At 49.8% G+C, this 23,463-nt stretch overlaps 1 protein-coding gene across 1 annotated transcript in view; it reads left to right on the top strand.

Moving 5' to 3' along the window:
- Positions 1-23,463, top strand: part of LOC140430797 (mixed lineage kinase domain-like protein) — a 99,072-nt gene that overhangs the window by 63,656 nt on the left and 11,953 nt on the right. Inside the window, exons 6-9 of the mRNA XM_072518496.1 lie at positions 10,698-10,833; positions 15,924-16,008; positions 17,719-17,864; positions 18,322-18,371. Coding sequence (XP_072374597.1) covers positions 10,698-10,833; positions 15,924-16,008; positions 17,719-17,864; positions 18,322-18,371 — 417 coding nt within the window. The remainder of the gene's footprint in view (positions 1-10,697; positions 10,834-15,923; positions 16,009-17,718; positions 17,865-18,321; positions 18,372-23,463) is intronic.

Genomic DNA, 23,463 nt, shown 5'->3' with positions numbered 1-23,463 from the left:
TCCCTCGGGGAGACCCAGGATCCGCAGGTTCTTTCTCCTTGATCTATTTTCCAGGACTTCAATTCTTTCGATGCACTTCTTATGAAGCGCCTCGTGCGTCTGCATTTTGACCGCTCGGCCCAGGATCTCGTCCTCGTTGCTAGTTACCGTCTGCTCCACCACACGGAGCTCTGTCTCCTGGGCCTTTTGTGTCTCTTTAAGCCCCTCGATTGTCTGTAACATCGGGGCCAGCACCTCTTTTTTAGCACCTCCACACACCGTCTTAGAAATTCATCCTGGTCCGGTCCCATGTCGCCTGGGCTCCCTCCGACGCCATCTTGTTTCTTTCTTTCCTCTGCCGCTGCCCTCGAGGATCCTCCGTGATCTGGCCGCCGCCGCCGATCTTCTTCTTTCACATTGGGGGGTCTCCCTGTTGCTTCACCCCACGCCGGGTTTCGTCGCAAAAATTTCCCGTTGGGGCTCTTAAAAAGAGCCCGAAAGTCCGTCAAAGCTGGAGCCGCCGAAACGTGCGGCTTAGCTGATCATCGCCGCAACCGGAAGTCGGCCTACCTCATTTTCAAGAACCAGGTCTTGCTGTGCCTGCTTTCTTGTTGGACTGGAAACATATAACTGAGGAAACATTTCTTGAACTCTTTTCCCTCTCTGCACTTTACACTAGTATTATCACAGTCTATATTGGGATAATTAAAGTCGCCTTATAAGTATGTTTAGCATTTTTGGACCTTTGCAGTTTCTTTGCAAACATGTTCCTCCACGTCCTTCCCACTATCGGTGACCTATAGACTGCACCAAGCAATGGAATTGCAGCCTTTCTTTTCCTGAGCTCTAGCAAAATTGATTACGTGCTTTATCCTTCTGGGATATCCTCTTATCTGCAGCATTAAATGCTTTTAACAATGCAGCCACCACTCCCTTTTTATTCCTTGCCTATCTTTACTGAACACCAGGGATATATAACACCCAGTCCTGCCAGTTATCACCACAATATCTTGGCCGGAATTCTCCGAAACCCCGGAAAAGTGATGACGCCGGCATCAAAACCGGCGCGAGTGACGCGGGCGTCAGTGGGCCTCCAGGCCGTCATTCGCCCCGTCCTCGGGGGCTAGAACGGCGCCGGAGTGCTGTGCGCTGCTCTGCCGCCAAAGGCCAGCCCGGCACGGCCGGCGTGAGTCCGCGCATGCGTGCCACGGCCGTCTCTGCGCCGGCCCACGGGCAACACGGCGGAGCCTTACAGGGGACCGGCGCGGAGGAACATAGGCCCCCCCCCCGACTCTCCCTGCACCCTACCAGGACGGCCCCCACAGCCAGACCCCCCAAGGTCCCGCGGGTAGGACCATACGCAAGCGACTCCGGCGGAACTCGGCGGGCAGTCGGCCCGTCGAGTGCACAGAATCGCCACGGGGCAATTGCCGCAGATTCTCCGGTCGCCGGAGAATCGGCGGGCCGGCCTAGGAGCGGCGTGGTGCTATTCGCGCCCCCCTCCCCCCAGCGATTTTCTGACCCTGCGCGGGCTCGGAGAATCCCGTCCCACATTGCAATCTGCACGTTTAACTCACCAATCTTATTTAGCATACCACGCGCATTCACATGCATGCAGAGTAACCCTAATTTAGACTCTCTTACTGTCTCCTTTACTCTGACCGTAGCACGGTGGCACAGTGGTTAGCACTACCGCCTCATAGCACTAGGAACCATGGGTTCATTTTCATCCCTGGGCCGATTCTCCCAGCCCCGCACCGGGCCGGAGAATTGCCGCAACCGTGCCACGCCGCTGCGACGCCGGCGCGTGATTCTCCGAGGTGTGGCGAATCGCCGCCATTTGCGCCGGTGCCTTTGGCGCGGCGCCGGTCGCGGGCAGCGGCCGAGCCGCCGATTCTCCAGCCCGGATGGGCAGAGCGGCCGCGTGGACACGGCAAAGTCCCACCGGCGCCGTACACCCCTGGTCGCTGTCGGGGGGAACTCTGCGCGTAGGGTTGGGGGGCAGCCTGGTGGGGGAGGTGGGGTGCTCCATCCCCAGGGGGGGGGCCATCGATGGGGTCTGGCCTGCGATCGAGGCCCACCGATCTGCGGGCCGGCCTCTCTTTCTACCCCCGCCCCTCCCTCCCCGGGCCTACTTTGTTGCGCGGCCGGCCTCTGAACCCCCATGTTGCGTTGGGGCCGGCGCGCTGAAGAAGTCCCCCACGCATGCGTGGGTTGGCGCGGCACCCATTTGGTGCCAGGAAGGGGGGCTGGAGCAGGGTGAACCGCTCCAGCTCCGTCGGGCCAGAATAATCGGTTGTCCCCGCGCACGTTTCACAACGGCGTGAACACTTAGTCTCCATTTCGGAGAAACGCGCCCCGTGTCTGCGTGTATTTTCTCTGGCTGCTCCGGTTTCATTCCACAATCCAAAGATGTGCAGGTGAGGTGAGGATACAGAGATAGGGTGGGGGAATGGATCTAGGTGAGGTGCTCTTTCAAAGGGTCAGTGCAGACTCGATGGGCTGAATGGCCTCCTGCACTGTTGGGATTCTATGATCCCACCTATTCACTTATTATTACTGTCTCGTCAGACTCCCGCTCTGAATGTCTAGCCTGTCTCACTGTCAGACTCTCGCTCTGCTGTCTAGCCTGTCTCACTGTCAGACTCTCGATCTGCTGTCTAGCCTGTCTCACTGTCAGACTCTCACTCTGCTGTCTAGCCTGTCTCACTGTCAGACTCTCACTCTGCTGTCTAGCCTCTCTCACTGTCAGACTCTCATTCTGCTGTCTAGCCTGTCTCACTGTCAGACTCTCGCTCTGCTGTCTAGCCTGTCTCACTGTCAGACTCCCGCTCTGCTTTCTAGCCTGTCTCACGGTCATACTCTCGCTCTGCTGTCCAGCCTGTCTCACTGTCAGACTCTCGCTCTGCTGTCTAGCCTGTCTCACTGTCAGACTCTCGCTCTGCTGTCTAGCCTGTCTCACTGTCAGACTCTCGCTCTGCTGTCTAGCCTGTCTCACTGTCAGACTCTTGATCTGCTGCCAGCCTGTCAGACTCTCGATCTGCTGTCTAGCCTGTCTGTCAGACTCTCGATCTGCTGTCCAGCCTGTCTCACTGTCAGACGCTCGCTCTGCTGCTTAGCCTGTCTCACTGTCAGACTCCCGCTCTGCTGTCTAGCCTGTCTCACTGTCAGACTCTCGCTCTGCTGCCTAGCCTGTCTCACTGTCAGACTCCCACTCTGCGGTCTAGCCTGTCTCACTGTCAGACTCTCGCTCTGCTGTCTAGCCTGCCTCACTGTCAGACTCTCGCTCTGCTGTCTAGCCTGTCTCACTGTCAGACACTCGCACTGCTGTCTAGCCTGTCTCACTGTCAGACTCTCGCTCTGCTGTCTAGCGTGTCTCACTGTCAGATTCTCGCTCTGCTGTGCAGCCTGTCTCACTGTCAGACTCTCGCTCTGCTGTCTAGCCTGTCTCACTGTCAGACTCTCGCTCTGCTGTCTAGCCTGTCTCACTGTCAGACTCTCGCTCTGCTGTCTAGCCTGTCTCACTGTCAGACGCTCGCTCTGCTGTCTAGCCTGTCTCACTGTCAGACGCTCGCTCTGCTGTCTAGCCTGTCTCACTGTCAGACTCTCGCTCTGCTGTCTAGCCTGTCTCACTGTCAGACTCTCGCTCTGCTGTCTAGCCTGTCTCACTGTCAGACTCTCGCTCTGCTGTGAAGCCTGTCTCACTATCAGACTCTCGCTCTGCTGTCTAGTCTGTCTCACTGTCAGACTCCCGCTCTGCTGTCTAGCCTGTCTCACTGTCAGACTCTCGCTCTGCTGTCTAGCCTGTCTCACTGTCAGACTCTCGCTCTGCTGTCGAGCCTGTCTCACTGTCAGACTCTCGATCTGCTGTCTAGCCTGTCTCACTGTCAGACTCTCGCTCTGCTGACGAGCCTGTCTCACTGTCAGACTCTCGATCTGCTGTCCAGCCTGTCTCACTGTCAGACTCTCGCTCTGCTGTCTAGCCTGTCTCACTGTCAGACTCTCGCTCTGCTGTCCAGCCTGTCTCACTGTCAGACTCCCGCTCTGCTGTCTAGCCTGTCTCACTGTCAGACTCTCGCTCTGCTGTCCAGCCTGTCTCACTATCAGACTCTCGATCTGCTGTCTAGCCTGTCTCACTGTCATACTCTCGCTCTTCTGTCTAGCCTGTCTCACTGTCATACTCTCGCTCTTCTGTCTAGCCTGTCTCACTGTCAGACTCCCGCTCTGCTGTCCAGCCTGTCTCACTGTCAGACTCTCGCTCTGCTGTCTAGCCTGTCTCACAGTCAGACTCTCGCTCTGCTGTCTAGCGTGTCTCACTGTCAGACTCTCGCTCTGCTGTCTAGCCTGTCTCACTGTCAGACTCTCGCTCTGCTGTCTAGCCTGTCTCACTGTCAGACTCTCGCTCTGCTGTCTAGCCTGTCTCCCTGTCAGACTCTCGCTCTGCTGTCTAGCCTGTCTCACTGTCAGACGCTCGCTCTGCTGTCTAGTCTGTCTCACTGTCAGACTCTCGCTCTGCTGTCTAGCCTGTCTCACTGTCAGACACCCGCTCTGCTGTCTAGCCTGCCTCACTGTCAGACTCTCGCTCTGCTGTCTAGCCTGTCTCCCTGTCAGACTCTCGCTCTGCTGTCTAGCCTGTCTCACTGTCAGACTCTCGCTCGGCTGTCTAGCCTGTCTCACTGTCAGACCCTCGCTCTGCTGTCTAGCCTGTCTCACTGTCAGACACCCGCTCTGCTGCCTACCTGCCTCACTGTCATACTCTCGCTCTTCTGTCTAGCCTGTCTCACTGTCAGACTCCCGCTCTGCTGTCCAGCCTGTCTCACTGTCAGACTCTCGATCTGCTGTCCAGCCTGTCTCACTGTCAGACTCTCGCTCTGCTGTCTAGCCTGTCTCACTGTCAGACTCTCGCTCTGCTGTCCAGCCTGTCTCACTGTCAGACTCCCGCTCTGCTGTCTAGCCTGTCTCACTGTCAGACTCTCGCTCTGCTGTCCAGCCTGTCTCACTATCAGACTCTCGATCTGCTGTCTAGCCTGTCTCACTGTCATACTCTCGCTCTGCTGTCCAGCCTGTCTCACTGTCAGACTCTCGCTCTGCTGTCTAGCCTGTCTCACTGTCAGACTCTCGCTCTGCTGTCCAGCCTGTCTCACTGTCAGACTCCCGCTCTGCTGTCTAGCCTGTCTCACTGTCAGACTCTCGCTCTGCTGTCCAGCCTGTCTCACTATCAGACTCTCGATCTGCTGTCTAGCCTGTCTCACTGTCATACTCTCGCTCTTCTGTCTAGCCTGTCTCACTGTCATACTCTCGCTCTTCTGTCTAGCCTGTCTCACTGTCAGACTCCCGCTCTGCTGTCCAGCCTGTCTCACTGTCAGACTCTCGCTCTGCTGTCTAGCCTGTCTCACAGTCAGACTCTCGCTCTGCTGTCTAGCGTGTCTCACTGTCAGACTCTCGCTCTGCTGTCTAGCCTGTCTCACTGTCAGACTCTCGCTCTGCTGTCTAGCCTGTCTCACTGTCAGACTCTCGCTCTGCTGTCTAGCCTGTCTCCCTGTCAGACACCCGCTCTGCTGTCTAGCCTGCCTCACTGTCAGACTCTCGCTCTGCTGTCTAGCCTGTCTCCCTGTCAGACTCTCGCTCTGCTGTCTAGCCTGTCTCACTGTCAGACTCTCGCTCGGCTGTCTAGCCTGTCTCACTGTCAGACCCTCGCTCTGCTGTCTAGCCTGTCTCACTGTCAGACACCCGCTCTGCTGCCTACCTGCCTCACTGTCAGACTCACGCTCTGCTCTCCAGCCTGTCTCACTGTCAGACTCTCAATCTGCTGTCTAGCTTGTCTGACTGTCAAACTCACGCTCTGCTGTCTAGCCTGTCTCACTGTCAGACTCTCGCTCTGCTGTCTAGCCTGTCTCACTGTCAGACTCTCGATCTGCTGTAGAGTCTGTCTCACTGTCAGACTCTCGCTCTGCTCTCCAGCCTGTCTCACTGTCAGACTCTCAATCTGCTGTCTAGCTTGTCTGACTGTCAAACTCACGCTCTGCTCTCCAGCCTGTCTCACTGTCAGACTCTCAATCTGCTGTCTAGCTTGTCTGACTGTCAAACTCACGCTCTGCTGTCTAGCCTGTCTCACTGTCAGACTCTCGATCTGCTGTAGAGTCTGTCTCACTGTCAGACTCTCGCTCTGCTGTCTAGCCTGTCTCACTGTCAGACTCTCGATCTGCTGTAGAGTCTGTCTCACTGTCAGACTCTCGCTCTGCTGTCTAGCCTGTCTCACTGTCAGACGCTCGCTCTGCTGTCTAGCCTGTCTCACTGTCAGACTCTCGCTCTGCTGTGCAGCCTGTCTCACTGTCAGTCTCGCGCTCTGCTGTCTAGCCTGTCTCACTGTCAGACTCTCGCTCTGCTGTCTAGCCTGTCTCACTGTCAGACTCTCGCTCTGCTGTCTAGCCTGTCTCACTGTCAGACGCTCGCTCTGCTGTCTAGCCTGTCTCACTGTCAGACTCTCGCTCTGCTGTCTAGCCTGTCTCACTGTCAGACTCTCGCTCTGCTGTCTAGCCTGTCTCACTGTCAGACACCCGCTCTGCTGTCTAGCCTGCCTCACTGTCAGACTCTCGCTCTGCTGTCTAGCCTGTCTCCCTGTCAGACTCTCGCTCGGCTGTCTAGCCTGTCTCACTGTCAGACCCTCTCTCTGCTGTCTAGCCTGTCTCACTGTCAGACACCCGCTCTGCTGCCTACCTGCCTCACTGTCAGACTCACGCTCTGCTCTCCAGCCTGTCTCACTGTCAGACTCTCAATCTGCTGTCTAGCCTGTCTCACTGTCAGACTCACGCTCTGCTGTCTAGCTTGTCTGACTGTCAAACTCACGCTCTGCTGTCTAGCCTGTCTCACTGTCAGACTCCCGCTCTGCTGTCTAGCCTGTCTCACTGTCAGACTCTCGCTCTGCTGTCCAGTCTGTCTCACTGTCAGACTCTCGCTCTGCTGTCTAGCCTGTCTCACTGTCAGACTCTCGATCTGCTGTAGAGTCTGTCTCACTGTCAGACTCTCGCTCTGCTGTCTAGCCTGTCTCACTGTCAGACTCTCGATCTGCTGTAGAGTCTGTCTCACTGTCAGACTCTCGCTCTGCTGTCTAGCCTGTCTCACTGTCAGACGCTCGCTCTGCTGTCTAGCCTGTCTCACTGTCAGACTCTCGCTCTGCTGTGCAGCCTGTCTCACTGTCAGTCTCTCGCTCTGCTGTCTAGCCTGTCTCACTGTCAGACTCTCGCTCTGCTGTCTAGCCTGTCTCACTGTCAGACGCTCGCTCTGCTGTCTAGTCTGTCTCACTGTCAGACTCCCGCTCTGCTGTCTAGCTGTCTCACTGTCAGACTCTCGCTCTGCTGTCCAGCCTGTCTCACTGTCAGACTCTCACTCTGCTGTCGAGCCTGTCTCACTGTCAGACTCTCGATCTGCTGTCTAGCCTGTCTCACTGTCAGACTCTCGCTCTGCTGTCGAGCCTGTCTCACTGTCAGACTCTCGCTCTGCTGTCCAGCCTGTCTCACTGTCAGACTCTCGCTCTGCTGTCCAGCCTGTCTCACTATCAGACTCTCGATCTGCTGTCTAGTCTGTCTCACTGTCATACTCTCGCTCTGCTGTCTCGCCTGTCTCACTGTCAGACTCTCGCTCTGCTGTCTAGTCTGTCTCACTGTCAGACTCCCGCTCTGCTGTCTAGCCTGTCTCACTGTCAGACTCTCGCTCTGCTGTCTAGCCTGTCTCCCTGTCAGACTCTCGCTCTGCTGTCTAGCCTGTCTCACTGTCAGACGCTCGCTCTGCTGTCTAGCCTGTCTCACTGTCAGACCCTCGCTCTGCTGTCTAGCCTGTCTCACTGTCAGACACCCGCTCTGCTCTCCAGCCTGTCTCACTGTCAGACTCTCAATCTGCTGTCGAGTCTGTCTCACTGTCAGACTCTCACTCTGCTGTCTAGCTTGTCTGACTGTCAAACTCACGCTCTTCTGTGCAGCCTGTCTCACTGTCAGTCTCTCGCTCTGCTGTCTAGCCTGTCTCACTGTCAGACTCTCGCTCTGCTGTCTAGCCTGTCTCACTGTCAGTCTCTCGCTCTGCTGTCTAGCCTGTCTCACTGTCAGAATCGCGATCTGCTGTAGAGTCTGTCTCACTCTCAGTCTCCCGCTCTGCTGTCGAGCCTGTCTCACTGTCAGACTCTCGCTCTGCTGTCCAGCCTGTCTCACTGTCAGACTCTCGCTCTGCTGTCCAGCCTGTCTCACTATCAGACTCTCGATCTGCTGTCTAGTCTGTCTCACTGTCATACTCTCGCTCTTCTGCCTAGCCTGTCTCACTGTCAGACTCTCGCTCTGCTGTCTCGCCTGTCTCACTGTCAGACTCTCGCTCTGCTGTCTAGTCTGTCTCACTGTCAGACTCCCGCTCTGCTGTCTAGCCTGTCTCACTGTCAGACTCTCGCTCTGCTGTCTAGCCTGTCTCACTGTCAGACTCTCGCTCTGCTGTCTAGCCTGTCTCCCTGTCAGACTCTCGCTCTGCTGTCTAGCCTGTCTCACTGTCAGACGCTCGCTCTGCTGTCTAGCCTGTCTCACTGTCAGACCCTCGCTCTGCTGTCTAGCCTGTCTCACTGTCAGACACCCGCTCTGCTGTCTAGCTTGTCTGACTGTCAAACTCACGCTCTTCTGTGCAGCCTGTCTCACTGTCAGTCTCTCGCTCTGCTGTCTAGCCTGTCTCACTGTCAGACTCTCGCTCTGCTGTCTAGCCTGTCTCACTGTCAGTCTCTCGCTCTGCTGTCTAGCCTGTCTCACTGTCAGAATCGCGATCTGCTGTAGAGTCTGTCTCACTCTCAGTCTCCCGCTCTGCTGTCTAGCCTGTCCCTTGTTGCTAATTGTGTTTCTCTTTATTTGGCTCTGAATATGGCGGTCAATATGGTCGCCTTCCTTAGTTCTAATTACAGTTTGCTTTAGAGTCGCCAAGTATCTTTCGATACCGCCACAAGGTTCAAACCCGAATACTGATCAATGACTCGATACGCCAGTTAGTTAGTTCAATGTCAAATGCTTATTTATTTACACACATAGTTAAATAAAATCATGCACAAATACTACAGACTAAACTATCACTACTGCTAAAGCCTATACGTAGCTTCGGGTGCCCACTCAGTCAGAGGAACAATGGCCATTGTTCGGTTCTGAGGCTGCTGGGGTGGAACTGGTACAGGGGAACAGCTAAGGTCGTCTGTTTGGTAGCGTGCGTTGGCCTTGGACTTACTTGTTCTGGTGCAGCTGTTGGGCAGGTCTCTCCTCGGTGAGAGCCGGAGCCAAGAGAACGATTCTCTCTTGGGGGATCCTTCTTATACCCAAAAGGGGCTTTGCGCGCTCTTGGGCAGGCCTTGAACCTGGCCCCAATTAATTGGGCCGTTTCTCAATCGTTCCTAACGATTTCCTCCAAGAAAGGGATGGGTGCCCTGATGGCTGGGCGTGTCCTAGGTGGCCGTTGGCCTGCTTTGTTCGGGTCTCCTCTGGCGCTGGGGTGTCTGCCTTAGTATTGGTTACTCAAATGTTACTCTTTTGAACCCGGAGATGGGCCATTAGTATGCTAATGGGTTTGCAGTTTTGGTCTTGTCTGGGAGCTGCGGCTCCAATATGCAGACAAATCCTGAACCTGCTTGCTTTCTCAGTATTGTCTATTTTCCCTGCAATCTTTGCAAAGTGTCCATTTTGTAATCGGGAAGTGGCCATCCCAGATGGCTACACCCTCTACCTGATTTCCCTTTGGTGTCCAATCTGCGTCACTGTTTGATTCTTCTCTCACTGTCGGTCAGTTGAGTGAACAATTAATGGTACAGGGAGTACTGATGCTTAAGAATGTAAATTTGTCAAGTTTACTTTCTGCCTCATCATAACTGAGTGAGAGCATAGCCCTTCACCTGCCCCACCTGTGTAGGGTGAAAGAAGGTAGTCTGCGGGCACTTTTATACATAGTTGAATGGAATAGCTATCCATTACCATTGGCTACGTTTGTGCTACATTTGCAAGTACACAACTGTGTCTGAAGACAGCCTGGATAAACCTACCAAAATAATGACTGTTGTTTGGCATCCTGGTGTGGGGCACTGCTTCGCGCAGTGTGCAGGCTTCGAGATTGGCTCACCAACAAAGTCATGAGTTCCCGTTACTGCAGATCTGTTGTGAGACAGTATTCTCTCCCAGCTCACTTGTGAACCAATCCCCAGCAGGCCTTAAGAGGGATATAACCAAGGAGGGAGTGGGACAGGTGCGCTGTGCGAGCTGTGCATAGCTGTCCCCAAGCTGGAGTACAAAATGCAAAACCCAAAGGGAAATAATTGTGGATTCTGGAAATCTAAACAGAAAATGCTGCAAATGCTCAGCAGGTCTGGCTCAATTTGTGGATAGAAATAGGGTTAACATTTAAAGTTGATGACCTTTCATCGTAAGGTATGAAAACCAATGTATTACTTTGTCTCTTTCAAAGTTTACCATCCTGACAGGTAAAAGCTGCCTATGTTGGGTGAAATGCCATGCTGGTATTATTGCTTTGTCACAAGATTTTACTGGTCTGGCAAAGCTACTTCACGCTAACTGCCCACTGCCCAAGGCAAGTGCGCCAGGAGATGGCAGTGCTACTTAATGAGCAAAGTCACGTTCACATTCAGATCAGTACGAGGGCCTCTGCCAGTCCTGGATTGATGGTCTTACAATTGGCCAACCTACCGCTGTTTCTTACAGATTCCGACATTAAGTTCTTAATCGTGATGGAGTACCTCGAGCTGGGGTCCCTGCGCACAGTGCTGCAGGGAAAGCGGCAGCTTAGCTGGCAGACATGCGTTCGCATGGCATTGGACGCTGCCAGTGGCCTGTACAGGTAGGCTGGTTTTGTGACAATTAGGATATGGGGAGAATGGAGATGTAAGATCCGAGCGTTAAGGTATAAAATCCTTCAAACTAAATTCGGCTACGTTCCGAATTCAAACCTACTAAAGGTATGAATAATTATTATTTATGAATCAAGTAGAATTTATCAAGCAAGATTTAATGATACTTAACAGAAAACATGAAGAAAACATGAAAATTCCTCAGCCCTCCAGTTACGAGGGTTCCTTGGGCATTGCCACTACAGGGAGTGTCGTTTTATTCTTCTATCTCTTAAGTGATGTTGAACTTTGTCCAGAAGAATCATGCCCCAGAAACCATGGTAACACCATGCCATCAGAAATTCCAATTTTCAACTTTTACCCCCACTTTCCATTATTCTGGAATCCCTTATTTGGAAATCGCCCAAATTTACCTCTTCAATTGGCAAGTCATCTGACGTCACACCACCCCGTAACCAGAGTCATGTAGGCTAAAGACAAATAAATGTTCTTCCCGTTTCCCCAGGGTTTATATTTCATTTGTCATGTGAGGGTACCTTTAAGACATGGATGTTTAAGCAATGTACCTTTAAGAAAACAGTGATGTCATAGAGTGGGTGGAGCTCAGCTCAGGTCAGCCATTTTGCAGTTTGGTTTTGCAGTTAGTTTAAAAAGTGTCTGGCTGGTTTTGCTGAGAGCAGCTAAAAAGTGCTTGGCTGGTTTTGCTGAGAGCAGTTTAAAAGTAGAAAGCCAGTTTGAGACAGCAGTGTGGGTGTGTCTGTGGGTTTCCAGAGAGCTGCATGAAGAAAGCAAGGTGCTGGAGCTGAAGTCACCCAAGCTAATATATTCTGCCATTCTACAGAAAATATATATATCCTTTAACCTGATGTGATAATCTTTAAAGGTGTTAAGTCTCTTGGAGGTTTGAAGGAACATTTTAAGGAGCTATTTACTGTTGCAATATTTTCTGAGTTATCTTTGAAGTAAAGGGTGTTAAGAGATCCAATGTTTATTTAAGATGTTAAATTGAGTTCATGGAATAAACTGTGTTTTGTGTTTAAAAACCCACGTGTCCATAATTGTAATCCCACACCTAGGGGAAAAGCCGTGTGCTAGGAAAAGCAACAAATCCATTAAAGGGAGAGGTTGGTTGAACTCCATGATACATTTTGGGGTTCTGAAAACTCCTCCCCATAACACATTGCAAACAATTGCTACATCCTTTTGATATAGATTACTAATGTATAAGCAATGTCTCATCCTCTTGTCAATACTACACCCGCCATAAACATTCATATCAACAAACTCTAACCCATTTCCACCAATATTGAAACCATTAAGAACAAATATTAAAAACACTTCCTGTCGTAATGTCAGAAAATAAGGAAACGTTTCCCTCTGAAACAAATATTCTTTCCAAAAAATATAGTTAATAAATTAACTTAATGCATGGGTTTTGTTTGAAGTTAGTGGGTGGGATTTACCGACCGCCCCGCCATGTGTTTTCTGGCAGGGGAGGCGGCCCACCAGCGGGATTTACCAGTCCTACGTTGTCAACGGGATTTCCTGTCGAAAGCACCCCTCGCCGCCAGGAAACCCGTGCACCGGCATGGGACCGGAATTTTCTGCCAGCATGAACAGCCGGTAAATCCCGCCCAGTGTTATGATGTGGCAGGTGATAATTGCCGTGCAAACTAAATCCCAAAGGGAAACTTGGCAAGCTTATCACAACTCTTTTCTTTTGTATTTTGACCACTAGAAGATGTATGTACTGAAGGTAGAAGCCACAAATTTCAGTAAAACTTTGAGGTTTTAAATATTGAATTAAAACATATATTAACAGAAGAAGAGAAAACTTAGACACACAAAATTACATTCACAAAGTTAAAATTAGTCTTACAGAACAGTCCCCCAAAAATACTTCCTACTTGGTTAGATTGACAAATAAACACCCCTTTAGGCAACAATCCCTTATGTTTGACCTTAATAATCCCAGTAATATTATCACAAGGCAAACCTACTGTTGCTGCAGGGATGATACGTCACATACATTTCACTCTCCCAGTTTGATATGGAAATTCAAGAAGCGTTAAAACAAAACCCTGCTGTCCGAAAACAAAAATTGTTTGGCTTGGCTAGAAAAGTGTCTCAATTTGGGCTCATCTTGTCCCAACATCGAGCAGCACCCCAGGAGGTCTTACATGGCTACTCTCCACACAGTTCTTACATCGCTCTTTAAGCAGTCTTTTCTCTTGATTCCATTGTCCTCATCCTTCTTTGAAACTTAGCTTTCCCAGAATATTACGTTCTCCCTATTTCCCACTTTCAGGTCAAATATCAGCACCTGAGACCTGTGCCTGAAATAGTCATTAGATCCTTTGCAAATTCAGATGGGGGGGGATGTTTAATGTCTTTTTGAGGACCCCTCTGTGATTCCCAGCCCCATATTAAATGTGCAGGTTGCTGCCAGCTTCCACTGCTCATATAGGTTGTGGATATTTAAATGGAGAGTATGGGCTTGATGGGCAAAGAGAATATTTTCTTGTCACTTGATTCCTTCATTTTGTAAGGTACACCTGGCCCCAGATGTTCTATAATAATCTTTAATCTGTGAAAATCCCCTAGTCGCCTCACTCCAGCACCTGTTCGGGTACACAGAGGGAGAATTCAGAATGTCTAATTCACCTGACAAGCACGTCTTTCGGGACTTGTGGGAGGAAACTGGATGTCCCGGAGGAAACCCACACAGACACTGGGAGAAAGTGCAGACTCCGCACATTCAGTAATCCAAGTGGAAATCGAATCTGGGACCCTGGCATTGGGAAGCAACAGTGCTAACCACTGTGCTACCATGCGCCCATATATTTATTAGTGTCACAAGTAGGCTTACATTAACACTGCAATGAAGTTACTGTGAAAATCCAGCAGAGACAATTCAGAACTGGGCTGCAGAAAGACAAGCAGCTGATGCTGGAATTCCACACAACCAAATGTTGGAACCTCCATTCAATTGGGTGGAGTGCTTTGGTGAGGAAGGTGGTGTTACAATCACACGTCCTGTGACGAATTGTGCTGCTCGTCATGCCACTCCTCATGACAGCTGTTATCCACTGGGCAATGATCAAAACCAGGCTTGGTGCTAAGCACCTAACAAACAAGTGATTATGCTGAAGCGAAGTAGATGGGATCTGTATGGAATTGTAATGGCTTCATGAAAATTCATGCAGTAATGGAAATTTGAAATGATGTCCATCCTCCATATTAGACTGAATTTGGTTGGTCTGTAATATGAACCCTGGATGGTGGACTGGGTTCACGTATGGAATCTGAAGGGCGAGGCTTTTCACTGGGGGCTTGGATTCTTCCCACTAGGCTCCACAGGCCTGCAGGCCAATGCCTTGTATGGTTATAGAACATACAGTGCAGAAGGAGGCCATTCAGCCCATCGAGTCTGCACTGACCCACTTAAGCCCTCACTTCCACCCTATCCCTGAAACCCAATAACCCCTCCTAACCTTTTTTGGGCAATTTATCATGGCCAATCCACCTAACCTGCGCGTCTTTGGACTGTGGGAGGAAACCGGAGCACCCGGAGGAAACCCATGCACACACGGGGAGAACGCGCAGACTCCGCACAGACAGTGACCCAGCAGGGAATCGAACCTGGGACCCTGGAGCTGTGAAGCCACAGTGCTAGCCACTTGTGCTATCGTGCTGCACTTAACCGTTATGGCCGGTTAAATTCCACAAGTACCCTGGCACACACTAAGTGGAGCCCTAAAACTGTGCCTAATCTCTGGCAAGGTGTACACATGGGTAAAAGAAAGTTCACCAGGTGTAAGCTTCAGTGTCTTGGTTCAGAGATACTCAAACATGTTGATCAGTTTCAATGTTGTCAAGAGGATACCTGGCTGGCCAACACCTACTGCTTCCCTCCTGCACATGGATCCAGGATGTTTGCTTTGTTGCTGCCCTCTTAAACTTAGTATTTCAGTCCATGTACATTACTGCCCTCAGTGCACGATTTAAAGGAAACTTTGCCAAGTGACATTTCAGGCGGGTTTGCTGGGAGTTTCTCCCCGGTTCCCCACCGCTATCTGACCACACTTAGTCATTTTTAACGGGCCCTGGGGAGTTTCTCTCCAGTCTAGCCCACACTGCAAATGTTTTTCATCACTGGGGAGCTGAACTCGCTGGCCTGGCCAGCCCCTCAGGACATCAGGCCAACATTTTGAAAGGGTTCCCCGAACTCAAAGTGAGCTTGAGGGTTCCCTACATGCCCCACCCACAGGCAATGTTACCCCCCCACACAGACCCCCCCCCCCCCCCCCCGGAATGAGGATACCTGCTATGGGGTCGCTGAGGGCCCTCCCTTTTCATGTCTTTCCACGCCCCCCTTTTCAGCACACCCCCCCCCCCCCCCTCACCCTTCACCCCCTCCAACATTCCAGAGGCCCCTTCATACCCGCCATTCAACACCCCCCCTCCCTCATATCCCCCCTTCATGGGCATGGCCCCCTTCAGGCCCTGACCCTTGAAAGTGCCACCTGGGCACTCTGGCAATGCTCCTGCCAGCCTGCAGTGCCACCTAGACGTTTTGACAGTGCAACAGGGCCAGGGGGAGAGCCAGGGTGCCTGGTCTCGGACTGTCCAGCTGCCCCTAATGGGCTGGCAGACCCTCCCCCCAAAGGAGGTGCTGCTCACCTGGTCAATGTTTGTGTGGACCAGTACGAAGCAGCACCCGGGTGTCCTGGGGAGGCCGATACATGCTGGGAACCAGGTAGACCCGGCATCAGCGTGGCTACGTGGGTTCTGAAACTGTCAAGTCTGGTTACATCTCATGAGGCGTTGAGGCCATTGGTGATCCCAGGGTAGGCCGTCTCCGGCATTTACCAGCCGCGTCCCATTCCGTTTACGGCGGGACACGGCTGGTAGATCACGTGCTTATCTTTCTTCTTAGGTCCTTGCAGTTTAATTTTAAAAACCTAAGGAGGCACAGTTCATAAAGGCTTAGCTATTCTTCCTTCCAGTGGGTCGAATGAAAGATCATTAGGAGGTGTGCGGTGTTACAGTAATGTCCTTGTCTTTTGCTTTGTCGCAGGATGCACCAATCAATTGAGAAGTTCAAACTTCACTGTTCTATTGACAGCACTAGGTTCCTGGTCGACCAAGGTCTTCGAGTAAAGGTTGGTTGATGATGAACATCCACCTTTAATACTAACCCAAGTACAGTTTCTTGGCGGATTCAAGAGCATTATGTAGACTGCAGAATTGGAACAAATTCCCTCTCCCCTGATCCAGATACTGTTGGTTCATCCCTGATAGTTTCAATTCTTTCTGAAGTAATTTGATTCCAGAGCAGCTTTTTCCTGACTGTGCAGAATATATTTCCATCCCCGAATCTGGGTCCCTTTGCACAAGAATTGGCCCCTCCCGTTGTATCTGCGTCCACCTGTACTAAGCCGGTCTCTCAGCGAGGCCAACAACATCAACTGCTTGAACAAGAGCTGTCAGAAAGCCAAGAGAAATGGAGCAAAAGGAAGATTAAAACCTTTTTAAACAATAAACCCAACGCTCCCTCAATGCTGCACAGAATTGTCAGCCTAGATTACATGCTCAAGGCCTGGACTGGAATTTGAATCCATACCTTCCTGATTCACAGAAAAAATAACAAGAAAGGCATTATATAGCATCTTTCACGACCCACCGGGTATTCCAAAGCACTTCACAGCCAATACTTTTGTCATGCAGGCCTGCAGCTAATTAGTGCACAGCCAGCTCTCGTAAACCGCAATGAGATAATACCTAGATAACCTATTTTGTGATATTGATTCACATTGAGCTCTGGGATGGGACTTGAACAGTGCAGCACTCCATTAGTCATGCACTGGAGTGTCGGCGCAGGTATTTGTACTCCAGTTCTGGGATGGGACTTGAACCCAGAAACCAATGACTCAGATACATCGAGGACCTATACGTACAATTGGCCACTGGACACTCATTTACCAAGCTCGATATGAACTCTGATTATTTGCAATTAGAATTGGACCCTGCCTCCCGTAAAAAAAGTCACTATAAACATCCATAGAGGCCTGTACAAGTACACCAGGCTATCCTTTGGAGTGTCGTTGGCCTGTACCATATTCCAGAGGGTGATGGAAAACATACTATGGGGGTTTCCGTGAGTGGCAGTATATCTGGAATGCATGTTGGTCGCAGGAGCAACTGAACAGGAACATTATATAATTTGGGCGAGGTGCTCCGTCGCTTCTCGGAGACGGTAGTTTGCCTGCAGAGAGAAAAGAGCGTTTTCCACGCAAGGGAAGTGGTGTATCTGGGCTACCGAGTGGACCATGAGGGGTTACACTCGGTCAGAGAAGGTACGGGCTATTCAGCAGACTCCTCCACATGAAAACACCACGGAGCTATGGCCTTTTTTGGGACTGGTGAACTATTACGGCAAGTTCATCCCCGGTGACAATGTTGGCCCCCCCTTTACACCTCCTTTGTAAAAAAAGGACCAGGCATGGAGAAAGCAACATTTACACAAGTATAAACACAATTGGCTTCCTCAGGCATGTTATGACATGATACCGCCAAATAGCTAATTGTCGCATGTGATGCATCACCGTACAGCATTGGTGCCGTTTTATCACATCGCATAGAAGATAGGAGAGAGAGGCCGAGTAAAATTATGCACAAATTGAGAAAGAAGGTTTGGTAGTTGTGTTTGCCACGAAGAAATTGCAACCGAGGCTCATAACTTCCAGCTAGAATCATAGAATAGAATCATCGGATTCGTCTCCGTGCGTGTGTGTGTGAATTGGGAGGGTGCTATTGAAGGTGCGACATTCATCCCAGTATTTGCTTCATTCTTTCTCTCTTCCTGTGTTTAGTTGGGAGACTTAGAGCTGGCCAAGACAGAGACCTCGATCCGACGGACCAGTGCTACCAGTCAGGGATCTAAAAAGATGCCATTCATCTCACCACAGCAGCTGGGCAACATCAACTACCCATATGACAAGCCCTGTGAAGTGTACAGGTAAGAGGTTAGGTACAGCTGGAGAACAGAGAAAGCAATGATTAACCTGCATCGCAATTTGTAGACGTTATTGTCTGAATGTGCAGGAGGATGACTTGATGGGCCGAATGGCCTCCTTCTGCACTGTAAATTCTATGATAATCAATGTGTCATATGGCGATCAGATTGTAACAGGCTTGGGGCAGTGTGTAATGGGATGGGTTTATATTTGGGCCTAAGTCTATATCAGGGAAAAATGCCAGTGTGCAATAATGGTTCAATCTGGAAAAAGGATCAGACTGTAATAGGTTAGGGGGTTCAGTATATAACATCGTATGGAGTCAATGTGCATCAGGAATCAGGGTAATTGTGTATCAGTTTGTAATGGGGGCATTAATGACAATTTTTCATTGAACTGTAGTTTCATAGATGATGATTGATAGGTGATTGATGGTTTCATCTGATTTTTCCCTTTCAGTTTTGGGATTGTCCTTTGGGAGATAGCCAGCCGTATTCTGCCATTTAGAGGTAAAAAGAAAAATGTTCTTAATCCAATTAATCTTTTCTTTTCTCTTTGAATGAGTAGGATATTGTGGGCATGAGGCTGTGTCTGATACTGAATTGATGCTGTCTAGAATGGAATCCAGTCTGGTGCCAAATATTGTCTGCTACTGGCTGAGTAATATTGGGTACTATTTGACACTGTGTCTTGTATGGATTTGGTGCTGAATGCTGTGTGGCTGCAGCCTGGGAATGCAAGCTATTATCTGGTGGTGGGTTCTGTTCCAAACTGGCTGAGTTTTCTCTGATGCTGGGTGCTATGACACGTTGGCTGAATGCTTGGTGAGTGAGGCCTGCCTTTTACAACTGGGGGAGCTGCCTGGCTCTGGACGTTGCCTAGTTCTGGGCGTAGCCTGGCTCTGGCGCTGCGTTTTATTTTGATAAAAATTCACGTTACTTCTGCGAGTATTAAATTGTTTTTGAATGATTGTCCGGTATTGTGTATTATGTCTGGGTAGTGTGGTGTGCAGGAAGAGTGCACTTGAATTGCAATGTCAACTGGTGGTTTAAGAGCCAAGTGGTTGCTGGACCATGTTAGAGGATATGAAATGATTAATTAGTTTGTGGATTGGATTCCTAAGGGAAAATTATAAGTCAAAATTTACTAACTACCTTGATTGAAGGTTTTAGTTTGCTCTACAGTAGAGGGCTGATGATGCAATGATGAATGTGCCCCATAACTCACATCCAGCTTCTTTCATCTTGCTCCCTCTGCTTTCAGCTTTGTAGGTCTAGCTTCCTTGAATCAAATTTGAAGAAAGATCTTTGGCCTGAAACATTGGCCGAAATCTAACGGCAGCGTCTGAACCCGGGCGCAGCACGGCTGGTGAATCTCGCAAGAGGCCTCTTGTGGGGTTTACCCGTCTCGCCACGCCTCACAACATCTACCGGGATCTTGCGAGTCGTCGCGATCTGCTTCCTGCCCACAATGGGTGGGATCTAGATCTGATTAATCTGCATATAAAAGTGCTGCAGTAAACAGGTGGCACTGGCAGGTGCACTGCCAGGGTGCCAGGCTGGAAGTGCTAAGGTACCCAGGTAGCATTTTGCCCAAGTCGGGGAATGGGCCAGGGGGTGGCCTGCCCTTATTAGGTGGGGTTTGGGAGGCTTGATGACCCCCTTATAGGCGAGCTGGGTGTTGAGGATCTTGGAATCGGGACACTACACCCCAATCTCTTCCTGCACTGGCGAGCGGAGCTCTTCAGTGTAGGAAATGGGACTAAGTATGGTCTCAGTGGGGCGTTCCCTGCTGAGGCCCCGAATTGAAACAGAGTCCTGTTAGATAGCATAATCTTTCTCGGCGATGAGTGCCAGGAAACACCCATGCGCTTGACACGGGACTCCTGTTTCGTTTCCGTTAAATCGCGCCCATTAACTCTATCCCCCCAAAAATGCCACCTGTCCTGCTGAATATTCCAGCATTTGCTGTTTTTGTTCGTCCATGCATCTCTCTGAGCCTAGTTCCCATCTGCATTCAGCTTCCTCCATGTAACTCAGACTCCTCTTCTTTGAACCTATCATCACTTCCCCATCAGATTCCTATCAGGCTTTATATCTTGTTTAATTTCATCACACGCCAGGGTGTTGTAAATCTGGGCCTTGACACCCTGACCGGGTATAAAATTGAGGCTCATAGGAATTATGTAGTGAGCTCATCGGAACATAGTAGTAGGAGTAGGTTATGTAGTCCACGAGCCTGCTCCTCCATTCAGTTAGATCATGGCTGATCATTTACCTCAACATTACTTTCCTGTGCTATCCCACATCCCTGCCTGTCATTCGTATTCAGAAATCCATTGATTTCTGTCATGAACATGCTCAGTGAATAAGCTTCCCATAGCCCTCGGGTAGAGAATTCCAAAGATTCATCACCCTCCTCACCTCAGTCCCAAGTGGCCTGCCCCTTATTCGGAGACTGTGGCTTCTGGTTCCCGACTCACTAGCCAGGAGAAACAGAATGTTTCCGATTTAAATGATCCTTCTATAGAACTCTATCTCTTAATCTAATTACAACAATCGCACCCCCATCAGCCTGCTCTTCAGTACATGAGAATTATGACAGTGATATTTCCAAAATAAAAATATTATAATTCCTTATTTTCCTAACATTAACCACAGTTCAGCCATCTTTCCAGTTGGATTTTTGTGCCACAGAGGAATGTCTATTTACTGTGGACCATGTAAACCATTACCTGCCTACCGTCAAATCTTTTGTTGTTTTTTCCCAACCCATCATTGCCAACTTGTCCTTCATACCTCCTAGTTTGCTCTGTTTGGATTTAAGACTAGTTTCAGAATGAACTATATCACTTTCAGGGTAGCAGGGTGATGCAGTGGTTAGCACTGCTGCCTCACGGCGCTGAGGACCTGGGTTCAATCCCAGCTCCGGGTCACTGTCCATGTGGAGTTTGCACATTCTCCCCATGTCTGTGTGGGTCTCAACCCCACAACCCAAAGATGAGGTGATGATGCATCTGTACAAAACTTTGGTAAGGCCATATTTGGAGTACTGTGTGCAGTTCTGGTCACCTCATTTTAGGAAGGATGTTGAAGCTTTGGAAAAGGTGCAAAGGAGATTTACCAGGATGTTGCCTGGAATGGAGAGTAGGTCTTACAAGGAAAGGTTGAGGGTGCTAGGCCTTTTCTCATTAGAACGGAGAGGATGAGGGGAGACTTGATAGAGGTTTATAAGATGATCAGGGGAATAGATAGAGTAGACAGTCAGAGACTTTTTCCCAGGTAGAACAAACCATTACAAGGGGACATAAATTTAAAGTGAATGGTAGAAGATATAGGGGGGGGATGTCAGAGGTAGGTTCTTTACCCAGAGAGTAGTGGGGGCATGGAATGCACTGCCTGTGGAAGTAGTTGAGTCGGAAACGTTAGGGACCTTCAAGCGGCTTTTGGATAGGTACATGGATTACGGTAGAATGATGGGGCGTAGATTAATTTGTTCTTAATCTAGGACAAAAGTTTGGCACAACATAGTGGGCCGAAGGGCCTGTTCTGTGCTGTATTTTCTACGTTCTATGTTCTATGTGCAGGTAGGTGGATTGGCCATTCTAAATTGTCCCTTAATTGGAAAAAAATGTAATTGGGTATTCTCAGATTAATTTTTTTTTGAGACTATATCACTTTTTAATAAATTTAGAGTACCCAATTCATTTTTCCAATTAAGCCTACCCTGCACATATTTGGGTTATGGGGATGAAACCCACACAAACACTGGGAGAATGTGCAAACTCCACATGGACAGTGATTCAGAGCCGGGATTGAACCTGGGACCTCGACGCCGTGAGCCAGCAGTGCTAGCCACTGCACCACCGTGCTGCTCCTATCACTTTCAAACTTAATGTAAAATTCTATCATACTGTTGTCTCTATTTTCTAAAGGCTCCTTTACAGCAAGATTATTAATTAGTCCTTTCTTATTGCACAATACTAAATCTAAAATAGTTTAAATCTAGTTGGTTCTTCAATGTACTGTTCCAGTAGCCCACCTCATATATAATCTAGGAATTCATCCTCCAGAGAATTAGGGTGGCATTTACCGCGCAACCCGCTGCATGTTATACGGTGGTGGTGCCAGCCCGCCAACGGGATTTTCTGGTCCTGCCGTTGTTAACGGGAATTAGGTTTACCCAGTATCATGTAAATTGAATTTGCTCATTATGGTGAGCACTAGTTAGTGGTTAGCACTGTTGCCTCAAAGCGCCAGGGACCTGGGTTCGATTCCAGCCTTGGGAGACTGTGTGGAGTTTGCACATTCTTCTCGTGTCTGCGTGGGTTCCTCAGAGTGCTCCGGTTTCCTCCCACTGTCCAGAGATGTGCAGGGTGGGTGGGTTGGCCATGATCAATGCACGGGGTTATGTGAATATGGCAGGGTAGTGGCCTAGTGGGGTGTTCTTTTGGAGGGTTGGTGCAAACCAGATGGGCTGACTGGCCTCTCTTCTACACTGCAGTGATTCTTTGATTATTGTTGTATTTCCCATGGGGTACATGCAACTCTAATTTCCTGATTTATACAGTGCACAACCATCCCACTACAGTTTGCTGGCCTATAAACAACTCCCACTCTCACTAATGTACTGATCCCATCCCTTATTGACAATGCTACCCAACCTCCTTTTCCTTTGTGTCTATCCTTAAATGACGAATATCTTTGAATATTCAGTTCACGCTGTAACCACATCTGCATAATGGCAATTAAATCATAACCATTTATCTCTATTTTTGCATTCATATCATCTATCTTGTTGTGAATGATACGTGCATTCAGATAGAGTCTTTTTAACATTATTCAGCATTGTGATCCTACTCGATGCTTGCCTTCACATCATCAGCTTTCTAATTTCGCTTACTACCTTTCTACTTCCCGTCACTAGTTCTGGTTCCATCCAATCTGACCTCCCACTCGGGTTCTTATCTCCTGCCAATCTAGTTTAAACCCTCCCCAAAAGAACTTGCAAATTCTCCCTGTGAGGATGCTAATCCCAGTCCTGCTATGGTCTTGCTCTATCTGTCAATGTTGAAAATTGTTCAGGTTTGTCCTGTACGCAAAAAGCAGGACAATCCAACCCGGCTAATTCCTGCCCGATCAGTCTACTCTCGATCAACAGTAAAGTGATGGACAGGGTCATCAATGCTGCTATCAAGCGGCACGTGCTTACCAATAACCTGCTCACTGGCGGTTTCCCTAACTAATGAATCCCCGAGGGTGGCGCAGTGGTTAGCACTGCTGTCATACGGCGTGGAGGACCTGGGTTTGATCCCAACCCTGGTCCACTGTCCGTGTGGAGTTTGTACATTCTCCCAGTGTCTGCGTGGATCTCACCCCCACAACCCAAAGATGTGCAGGATAGGTGGATTGGCCTTGCTAAATTGCCCCTTAATTGGGAGAAAAAAGAATTGGTACACTAAAAAAAAATTTTAATCAATGAATCCCCAATCACAATTGTTTTTTCCACTCCTCTTTCTCCCCTCCGGTGTAGCTGAGCCACCCGTGATGCTGCAGACTTGACTCTTGCTGCACTCCTCTGAGGGGCCATTGCCCTCGCCAG

This window comes from Scyliorhinus torazame, chromosome 10 (assembly GCF_047496885.1).
Source record: "Scyliorhinus torazame isolate Kashiwa2021f chromosome 10, sScyTor2.1, whole genome shotgun sequence".
Taxonomy (NCBI): Eukaryota; Metazoa; Chordata; class Chondrichthyes; order Carcharhiniformes; family Scyliorhinidae; genus Scyliorhinus; species Scyliorhinus torazame.
This window is presented reverse-complemented; position numbering and strand designations above follow the sequence as displayed.